The sequence below is a fragment of the Henckelia pumila genome, chromosome 2 (assembly GCF_033568475.1).
Source record: "Henckelia pumila isolate YLH828 chromosome 2, ASM3356847v2, whole genome shotgun sequence".
Classification (NCBI taxonomy): Eukaryota; Viridiplantae; Streptophyta; class Magnoliopsida; order Lamiales; family Gesneriaceae; genus Henckelia; species Henckelia pumila.
The window spans coordinates 92718529-92729140 of record NC_133121.1 but is presented as its reverse complement, the minus strand read 5'-3'; the positions used below and the strand labels follow the sequence as shown (position 1 = coordinate 92729140).

Genomic DNA, 10612 nt, shown 5'->3' with positions numbered 1-10612 from the left:
AAAATTTTAACTTATAGACTTGATTAGATCCCAACATCAAGTTGTAAGAATATTGCACATTGCCTACAAATTCCATTACTTCATGGGATTCTTCGTTTTAACCATATTTGATCACCATTTTCCAAAAGAGAAATATATAGAAATGGGAATATTTACAATATATATTTATATATGAAGAAGGAAAATTTACAATATATTAATATTAATGCACCTGTAATTCTTAATTACAACTAACTCACACTTGTTTTTCAACCGTTTACATTTATGTCAAAGGCTCATAAAATCTTTATATAAACAATATTCCTCACTAGCACTGAGTTATCTTACCTCTTTCTGTTGTTTTATTATAATTATATATTTTAGTGTTTTCTCTTGGAAAGAATGGAGAAGAAAACAAGTGTGCAGGCTATATCACTGCTGATTCTGAGTGTGATGCTAATTTCACAAAACTTGGTCCTTTCTGCACCCAACTTTGAGGACCAGAAGAGCTTCTTCAATTTCCCCCCCTCAGGTCACTACATTTATTATTTGAATTTAATTTGTTTTCCAAATATGATATCATATTCCTACAATTTACATATAATGAACATGAATATTCTTAGTTAAATTGTCATGCATGAAAAACTACGTCTAAAAATTGGCATAAATTAAAGTTAATTCGAATCAAAATTCTGATTAAAAAGAAAACTTAACAGTACTGAATCTTGTGTGCAGTTTACACTCCTCCTGCAGTCTACACCCCTCCGTCACAAGGTTCGGGATCAGGCAGCTACCCATGCCCGACAGTACCTTCCAAAGGCGGCAGCAGCTACACTCCGACGCCCTCCAAAGGCGGCAGCAGCTACACTCCAAGTCCCTCCAAAGGAGGCGGCAGCCACAAATCCCCAACGCCCTCCAAAGGCGGCGGCAGCTATAGCAAACCTCCGAGCAAAGGATCTCCTAGTAGCCCCGTTTACCACTCTCCTCCAGTTTCTACTCCATCCCCGGTTTACAAGTCTCCACCATCTTCTCCACAGTCTCCCGCCCCTTACAGTTGCATGTAAGCACAAGCTTTTGCACTTACATTTTTATCCAGAAACTCTCTCGAAACACTATCTTATTTTGTCCAGTTTAATGTCGCGATATTAAGGTAGTGTTTGGGAGAGCGTCTAGAAAGCACTTCTCAGCTTTTGTGAAAGAAAAGTTGAGAAGTGTTTAGTAAAAGTTAACCCAAATACTGTACTACTTTTTATGTAATAAATCAATATCGTAACTTGCATGCATGTAGATACTGGAAGACTCATCCGGGATTGATATTCGCGGTGTTCGGCTGGTGGGGCACCGTCGGCTCGGCATTTAACACGCCCACCATCCCCGGATTCTCCCCGAGCACCAGCTTGCTACAAGCTCTTTCGAACACTCGAACAGATGGCTATGGAGACCTCTACAGGGAAGGCACGGCGGCGCTGCTCAACTCCATGGCGCACTCGGTTTCTTACCCTTACTCCACTTCTCAGGTCAGGGATGGTTTCACGGCGGCGCTGAGCTCGAACGACGCGGCGGCGGCGCAGGCTAAGCTGTACAAGACGGCGAACGAGGGTAGAGTCAAGTGATACATAGTGAATGATCAATGATGATGAGTACTGAGATTTATTTGTTTGTGTTGTTGATTGGTGTCATTGATTAATATATATTTTATCGTGTTTGGTTTAATTGTGGGCTTATTTTCTTTTTTATTAGGGGTTCACATTTTATATGTTTTATCTTCATTTCAGTGTAACTTTAAAGGATATTATTTTAAATCCAATCTGCTGTTTGAAAGGAGTTTAATTTTATTTTCCTTTCGACGTTGTTAATTTATGTAATTTAGCTGATATCCATCTATATATCTAGAAAAAACTTGCACAAAACTATGTGAAAAAATATATATATTTTTATGCCGTGTCTCACGACATATTTTTTGTGATAGACAGATTTTTTATCTACTCATTAATGGATTAAAAAGTTTTACTTTTCATTCTAAGTATGTAATAGGTGATTGGGTCGACACATCTCACGAACATAGATTCGTGAGCCGTCTCACATATGACCTATTATATTAGGAAAATAATATTTTTTCCACGAACTTGTTTAATTTGGTTCAATAAGTTTTTAAAATTTTGTTTTCATATATATACCAACTTTTAGTTCGTATATATTCCTATATTTTGGCACAATGTTAACGTGATATCGGAAAAATCGGTAAATTCTGATATCAAATCAACAATTAATTTTTCACGTCACACTATGACGAAATAAGATTGAGAGTAAAAAAATATCAAAATTAGTCGACCAAAACCGAAAATAAGAAAAATTAACTAGTATACAAAAAAATTAGAAAACTCATGTGAAAATGGTTTCACACGTCAACTTTGTGAGACAAATATGTTGTATCACCCATGAAAAAGTATTACTTTTTGAATAGATTTCTTGTGATACGGCCTCATGAGTTTTTATTCGTGACACATGTCAATCCTATCCATATTTACAATAAAAAATAATATTTTTTTATGGGTGATCCACTTAGGAAGACTTGTCTCATAAAATTAGGCGTGAACCATCTCAATTGAGTTCTTTTTGTATGTTTTTTATGTTAAAAGTATTATTTGTTTTATTATAAATATAAGATGTATTGACTCGTTTTACGAATAAATACATGAGAATGTCTCACGAGAGAGACGTACAGAATCAAAAAAATAGAGTAAAAATCTTTCATATCTAAACAACCTTTGTAATTTTTAGTCACGCGGCTACCGTGCGACAATCAATTTTACTCCTTTACATATTATCTCGGCAGTTGATTTCGGTCTTAATTTCTCGCTGAAATATATGATAAATTCCTGCCAAAATGGCTCAATTTGGACCATTTGGACAAGAACAACAAATTTGATTAATCAAAACCAATAAATAATAGATCAAATAATTAAATAACTTTTAAGTTAGAGGAGTTGGGAAAATAGTTTTTTTAGTCCATTAATTTATTTATTTTTTGTTTTGGTCCATTAATTTTCAAAGTTTTGTTTTGGTGGAGTTCATTAATTTATTCATTTTTTCGTTTTGATCCATTAATTTTCAAAGTTTTATTTTGGTGGACTAACTTTTAGTTTTCTGCGATTTTCGTCCAACAATTGATATGCCACCGGAAAATACCGACGTGTTAAGTTGTTACGTAATCAATTGAACCAAATTAAATCACTTTAATTAGTGTACAAAAACTAAATTTTGAAAAATTAACCAAAACAAAAAATAAAGTAAAATATTTTTTGGTCCATTAACTTGTCTATTTTTTTGTTTTGGTTCATTAACTTTTCAAATTTTGGTTTTGATACACTAACTTTTAGTTTTCGGGTATTTTGGTCCAACTGCTGACGTGACACCGGGAAATGATGATGTGTCTAGCTGTCACGTCAGCAATTGAACCAAAATAACTGAAAATTAAAAATTAGTGTACTCTAAAACCAAATTTTGAAAAATTAATGAACCAAAACCAAAAGATGGACAAATTATTGGATCAAAAAAGTATTTTCCCAAAAATAAACAAGTTGATGGAAAAAAAAAACATTTTTTCCTGAAAGTGCACCGTCCAAGTTTGAGAGAAACTAAATAAAAAAGTGAACCAACTTTACAATCTCCTCAAGTCAAAATTTCCTCTCTAGCTTCCTTGCCATGCCCTTTTCTTGCACACTTCTTTTACTTTTGTTAGACGAAAGGAAGCCTTTGAATCTAGCAAAAAGTTATGCTTAGCTTCTTCATATATCAAATGACATTCACACAAGCTATTAAATGCCTGCTATACGTGACAATTCCAATTCCAATTCCGATTTCAACCCCTTAGCAAAATTCGTTTACTACAAACAGTATATACAAAAAACAAGCGAGAGTCGTTTTTGGACAACGAAACAAAAGGCTAGCATGGGAATTCTCGGAGCCATTGCAAGGCATATGGATGCACTTGTGGGGTATTTTTCTTACAATTAATGTTCGCCAAATTATTCTTAATTAATTTATGCCATCCATTTTTTTGGTTTTTGTTTTAGTTTCTTTCATTAATTATTGTTGTCGTTAATTTTGTTTGGATATGTTGTCTGGAAAGATTATATTGCCTGATTATTTTTGTTTTGATTGCCATGCAGACCTGGAGTGATGCTTCTATTTCCCCTGTAAGAAATATAATTTTAATCTCTATATATCAAATAAATTAAAGAAACTAAATTATATATAATATATATCATGAAATTTAATTTGTATTAATTTGTTATACAGTTATGCATCGATGAGAGCAATAGAGAGCCCCTCAATAGTAGATGATCAGCAATGGTTAACATATTGGGTTCTTTACTCCTTCATAACTCTTTTCGAGCTTTCTTTCTGGAAAATTCTTCAATGGTACGTAATATATATTATGTATTACATTCGATATTATTTCTATCGTATTTCCATATATACCGAAATACTCCACTTTCTGATGGAATTTACTTGTAATATATATATCTCGTAATAGATTTTTATCAATATGATATATTTTGAAAAAATTATTTGTCTTTCTGATCATGTACATGAATTCATGCATGTAACAAAATGCATGCAGGCTTCCATTCTGGCCATATATGAAGCTTCTGTTGTGTGTGTGGCTGGTGTTGCCAATGTTCAATGGAGCAGCATATATATATGAAAACTTTGCGAGGAAATATTTGAATATTAGCAATTATATGGGTTCCGACGATCGATATCCGGATCAAGGCCAAAAAAGGGTCCTCCAAATGATGAGTTTTGATGCAAGAAAATCAGTTGAAAGATACATTGAGAAACATGGTCCTGAAGCTTTTGATAGAATAGTCAAAGTGGTAAGCGATTTATAAACAGGATTTTAATTCTACAACAATATACATCCTAGCTACAATATTAACATGTGTTTTTCGTATAAAATTCGATTTTGCGCAACCTGGATTGTGTTTCTGACTATATATATGTACGTAATTGTATATAGCTTGAGACATATATGCACAAAGCATATAAGTTGATTGGAAAGGTTAATTTATTTTTTTGCAGGCTGAGAAAGAAGCAAGGAAACACTGAAGAAATGGAAATATATGAAGCAAATACGTTATATATATATGTAGTGATGATGATGAATATATCCATGTAAAATTAAATTCAAACATCTGTGAATTTCAATATTTGTTAACTTCTTAACATTAAAAAATTCTGATCAATATTTGTTTAATTCGTTTTTACACCAAGTTATGGTCTTATGGATGAACACAGATGTGTTTAAGTGTAAATAAAATTTATAGAATATAATACAAGAAACTTTGCTGAATGACAGATATTGTTTTCATATTATCTAATAAATGATGAAAACTTAATCAACATATTATTCATTTCAGCCAAATATATCAATGAACAAACAGAAAACATGCATACATATTGCCCATCTTACAAACTCTTGTAGGAATTTGGATCCTCTGCTGTCCAAACATAACAGCACCCTATGTTGTCTTGTTTTTTTTGTTTTGAATTGAGATGTCAATTGAAAAAAATAAAAAAATAAAGATTACAGTGAAACGGCGTCGTTTCAATGCACAGCACGGGGTGCTGTTATATTTGGACAACAGAGGATCCAAATCCCTCTTGCAGATGAAACATCATCAATAATAGAAACACAAGAACACAACAAATAACACACGCATTAGTCGACATGGACCGGGCGACTTTGATTATTTTCCGAATTAAGAATCATGCCTCCATATATATGTAGTTCGTCTGACTCGTGCATGATCTATTCATGTGTTATTCCAGTTCCCTTAAATCTCTCTTTTGTAATGTGATTTATTCGATCCGCCATCTCTTTAGTAAGATGAGTCTTCCAATCACCAGTCCCACCCTTTCTGAAGAACACGTGATTTTCGATAGAATTAAACGAAGAAAACTTCTGAACCCCGCTCTTGTTCACTTCAAGATTGCTCAAATGATCGAAACTACAAAGGTTCACAGTTTTCTCCAAAATCCCATTTCTTTCTTCCTTCAAAGAAAACGGATACCCCAAATGTTTAGCCAATTTTCTGACAGAATCAAAAGGGTTTTCCTTAATATCTTCGAACCTCAATATCAGCACATTTTGAGGAGACTTGGTTGCTGCGTCATGGTACCCCAGCACATGTTCCCAATAAGGTCCAAACTGGTAAACCCCTTCACAAAACATGTCAAAGCTCCCTTCTAGGGTCAGCTCTCGCCTTCCCTTCGCCCTAGCCTTCTGCATGTGGTACCAGCTCGACACGAAAATGTCATTCGGGTCGCGTGTCACGTAAACCACCCGGCACCCTGACCGGGTGACTGACTCGGGCAGGTGCATGCAAGGTGTGTGCACGGAAATCACTCTCGGAGAGGAGACCGATCGATATCGCCGTTTGATGTCGACGAAGATATTGTCTTGTGATCTTGGAATAGAAAAACTTCCAAGAATGGGAAACATTGCTGCGGATTCATGGTGAGAAGAGGGTGTCGTTCGAACTCGAATCTGTTTCGGTTCATGATGGTGAAGGTGAGGGCCTTTATCCATGTGGTGCCGAATTTACCGAAGGTGGCTAAGAAAATATCAGAAGGGAGAGCAGAGAAATGGGCTTGTGCTAATAGGATTCCTTTTAGGACATCGGGAATGTACCAAGTGTTTTGGTACTTGACGAGATTCTTGAATATCCAATCATCTTTCGTGGGTAGGGTTGATAGGATTTCATCGTATTTGGAGACTGTTTCTTGCATTTCATCGGTTCCATTTTCGGGTTTTTTTGGGATAGAAGTGCTGCCATTGGGTGGAGTAGAGGATGCCATAAGTAGAATATGAAATTTGAGGTATTTTTTAAGTTTCTTGATTGCACTTTCCTTGTCTTCAATCGGACATATCCTTAAATAGCATGCAAGCTTGAGTTGGTGGACAAAACTTTTGGGTGTGCATTTTAGGTTATAAATGTCATTTTGCATGCACAAAAAACTCATGCGAGATGGTCTTACGGATAAATTTTGTAAGACGGATCTCCTAATTGGGTCCATGATAATGTATATTTTTTTATGTCAAATATATAACTCTTTATTGTAAATATGCATGAGTGGGTTTGACCCGTCTCACGGATAAAAATTCGTGAGACCGTCTCACAAGAAACCAACTCGTTTTTGGATGATAAATTATAAAAATATCATTTAATCCAATTATACCTTGTTTATTTTTTATTTTTTGTCATCGGCCGCGTTTATTTTGAGAGATGAGATTGTGCAATGATAGATTAAAATGTGATTATTAATATAATTTGATAGGATATGAAGTGGTTATGGAATAATAATAATATGTTTAGTTTGATGGATTAAATTTGGGATTGATTTTTTTTTCTCTTTTCATCGTGTACAGATTTACAATCTTTTCTAAAATTTAGGATTAAGAATCATTTCTAAATCCCATTATTAATGGACTTAAGGATTTATAATGATTTTCAATTTTACAATTAAACATAGGATTAGTTGATATTAATAATGTTATCCTTCATTTATCAAGGCAAGTAAACGAAAAATGTCTATCTAATGCATGAATATGATTTCTTAATTTAATTATAAACAATATATAAGTGTATTTAAACTGAATACAAACGAATCACAATCATGAACCTATCATTTTCAATCTTGTTTGACTTTTAATTTAATTTTATATTTTGCAGATCGCACCTATTTATTTAGCCTTACAAACTGGTAGTGTTTCCGGATTTCAGATTAATTATTCGATCGTTCAGTTCAATTTTTCAAGAACTAAAACTTATGCCAATCGAAATTTTTATCAATCCCAAACAAGTAATTGAAATCGAATTAAATCAATCAAAATAGATCAACAATTTTTTTTGACAATTATCGGAACCTATAAATGAGTCCAAATTGTCCTTCCCACGCCCTAAATCAATTATTAATTATGGTTCAATAGGCAACTTGTTAAGGACTGAAATGAATGGAATTGAACTGAGATATTCAATCAAATACCAAATCATTTATTTAAAATTATCTTCAATTAACTTACAGCTGACCCTATGATCGAAATTTGAATAAAATAATTTGTGCCCAGCATTAGTTTCAAGAATTTCAACGGTGGTTTGCTCCAAATTTCCCGACAAACTGCATAATATATCATGACACAGAAGATGCCAAAATCAGAATTCGATGGATCTAAGTAGTAACTACAGTGGGAATTAATTGTAGGTGTGGGTGTTAGGAAATTTGAATAATATGGAGAGAAACATAAATGAATTCAATAGTTGTTGACGACGATTCCATTTTTCAAATTTCAGAAAATCTTCCTAAGCTTATTGAAATGGATTCAATAGTTGAGGTTCATGTTGAATACGATTTTTTTAAAACGATTTTGTCTCGCTCTTGGTGTGATTGAATATGAAAGTCGTTCTCCCAATTAAAATACAACTTTAACTTGTGATAATAGCACAATAAATCACAATAAGTTCCAAAAACCAAAAAATTATAAACTCTCTTCTTAGGAAAAGGAGGAGAAGGAAGATGAATATTGCAGAAAAATGCTTTTAAAAATCTGATAATCTATATTAAAAATGATTTTGATCATCATATCGTGTGGTGTGTCTACTTGTTCAAAAAACACAAGAATCATCAAAAGAAATCAGAAACTCAAAAAGGAGGTGCATGCACTTTTTGTGAGAAGTGCTTCAGGCGCCTCTTTGCCGAAGCCTAGGCGCCACTTTCTGGCACCTAGGCTCTGCCCAGGGCTTCCAGGCCGAAGACAAAGCGCCTAGGCGCTATCTTTTTTTTTTCTTCCTTTTCTTTTTATTTTTTCTGGCCTTTTCTATGCTTAATTTTAATTCATCGATCATTAAATCCAGATCTACGTGTTGTTCCTGAGCCATTTTGTTTTCTCTTTGATTCTATTCTAATAATGCAGGGGTGGAAAAGCCATATGGGCAAGAGTGGGCTCTTGTCCAACAGACTTTGTCCATTTTTCTTTATCATGTTAAGCCCACTTATATTATTATATTCATTATAAATTTTTACTGTTCAACAGATTTTTTTAATGCACTCAATTTTGGGACTTAGCCATAATTCATGGCCCACTTAGTTATTTAGTATATATATAATACATGTCAGCACACGATAACTACATGCTACAGAACATAAGAGATTGAGAATCGAGATTCTGCATTTTTTATGCGTCAAGAACCTGGTGTCCCATGGCCACCAATCAGTAATCACGATTGACGATCCCACTCCACTAATTGGTATCAAAACTTCCAACAATTTGTCTTTATCTTAATATTACAAGCTTTAACCCAAAAAAAAATAAAATTACAACAATTTGGGTAATGAATTTTTACTATCATATTTTTCTTTTATTATTATTATTATGTAAAATATGAGGTACTAGTTACTTGAAAAACCGCAAGTTGCGACTCAAGTAAACTTTGTTATATATATTTTTATGGTATGATCTTCATATTTTTCATTTTCATCTTTAATGTTAATTTAATATGTCGTATATTTTGTATGACTATAAATGAGGTTCAAATGAAATTTCACCCGCCAGAACAAAAGTCTCTGGCTACGCCCCTGGGGACAGATATAGAAATTAGAAATGGGGTGAGCTTGAACTTAACTAATAAATTATATATTATTATAAATATATATATATATATATATATATATATATATATATATATATATATATATAAAGACATTATACTGTTAAAAAAGTTGAGCCCTTCGAAATTTTGAAACATAAAATTCATCAATAACAGAATCTACATCTATATCCTTAGCTAAATCTCATTCAATATAAAGTGTCAAACAATCGACAAGAAAGTCATCTTCCATTTTATTGCGAAGTATCGTCGTCACATGCTTCATTGCTGAAAATGCTCGCTCGGTAGTGGCGGTTGAAACAGGTAACGTCAAAATAAGATGAATCAATCTAGTCAATATAACGTAAACCTTTGATCGCCCACTCTCAATCAATTATTGGCGCAACTCAACAAGTGTCGAAACCTTCAAATTCTGCATAACATCAAGTTTATAATGTACAAATTCATACTTTATTTTGAAATAGTTCAATGTATATCCCTATACAATAATAACATAACAATCAAGTAAATAACAATAAATTTTATCACCTGTATTTTCACTTAGCAATCAAATTTTGTATTGGAAAATATTTTAATAAATAAATTACATAAGAAAAAAATATTTAATAAAAAAACACAAATTCCATTGGCACTAATAAGTAATCCAAATTCTAATTATATTTTTAATTTCCTTTTTCGAGTTTACATTACACATAAAAAAATACACAAGCTTAATTTTATTTAGAGCCCAAGAAATTAACATAAAATACACATAAAAAAAAATTCAAAGTGTTTGTCTGCTAACAAATAAATTGTAGGATTATGAAAGCCGAAAGGAGAAATCAAAATAAAAAAAAATAAGTAAACATGTGTGTTGCAGCGTACAGTCTGCAATGAGAAAAAGAAATTCTTCAATTGAGAAAAGGTTGCCGAAATGAAAGTGATAATTAAGGTTTGTGGGCTGGGCTAGGCTAGATGTG

General features: G+C 33.1%; 3 protein-coding genes across 3 annotated transcripts; 2 read left to right on the top strand and 1 right to left on the bottom strand.

Annotated features, from left to right (window-relative positions):
• Window positions 1–320: 320 nt before the first annotated feature.
• On the top strand, window positions 321–1786 carry LOC140884994 (uncharacterized). The gene is made up of 3 exons (XM_073291905.1): window positions 321–511; window positions 715–1039; window positions 1268–1786. The coding sequence occupies exons 1-3, from the start codon at window positions 382–384 to the stop codon at window positions 1590–1592; spliced, it is 780 nt and encodes a 259-aa protein (XP_073148006.1). The 5' UTR covers window positions 321–381; the 3' UTR covers window positions 1593–1786.
• A 2058-nt stretch (window positions 1787–3844) lies between these two features.
• LOC140885102 (HVA22-like protein f) lies at window positions 3845–5242 on the top strand. Its single transcript, XM_073292032.1, has 5 exons — window positions 3845–3977; window positions 4152–4178; window positions 4282–4404; window positions 4607–4862; window positions 5068–5242. The coding sequence occupies exons 1-5, from the start codon at window positions 3931–3933 to the stop codon at window positions 5092–5094; spliced, it is 480 nt and encodes a 159-aa protein (XP_073148133.1). The 5' UTR covers window positions 3845–3930; the 3' UTR covers window positions 5095–5242.
• Window positions 5243–5797: 555 nt separating this feature from the next.
• On the bottom strand, window positions 5798–6846 carry LOC140877931 (flavonol 3-sulfotransferase-like). The gene is given in 2 exon segments (XM_073281532.1): window positions 5798–6457; window positions 6460–6846. Coding segments are annotated over 2 exon segments (1047 nt in total).
• Between the last annotated feature and the right edge of the window lie 3766 nt (window positions 6847–10612).

Excerpts from the sequence above, each read along its gene's own strand:
- LOC140884994 (XM_073291905.1), top strand. The coding sequence starts at position 382 with ATGGAGAAGAAAACAAGTGTGCAGGCTATATCACTGCTGATTCTGAGT. Across the intron at positions 512-714 it reads CTTCAATTTCCCCCCCTCAG|TTTACACTCCTCCTGCAGTC; the intron begins GTCACTACATTT and ends TCTTGTGTGCAG. Across the intron at positions 1,040-1,267 it reads CCCGCCCCTTACAGTTGCAT|ATACTGGAAGACTCATCCGG; the intron begins GTAAGCACAAGC and ends GCATGCATGTAG.
- LOC140885102 (XM_073292032.1), top strand. The coding sequence starts at position 3,931 with ATGGGAATTCTCGGAGCCATTGCAAGGCATATGGATGCACTTGTGGG. Across the intron at positions 4,179-4,281 it reads GTGATGCTTCTATTTCCCCT|TTATGCATCGATGAGAGCAA; the intron begins GTAAGAAATATA and ends TTTGTTATACAG. Across the intron at positions 4,405-4,606 it reads TTCTGGAAAATTCTTCAATG|GCTTCCATTCTGGCCATATA; the intron begins GTACGTAATATA and ends AAATGCATGCAG.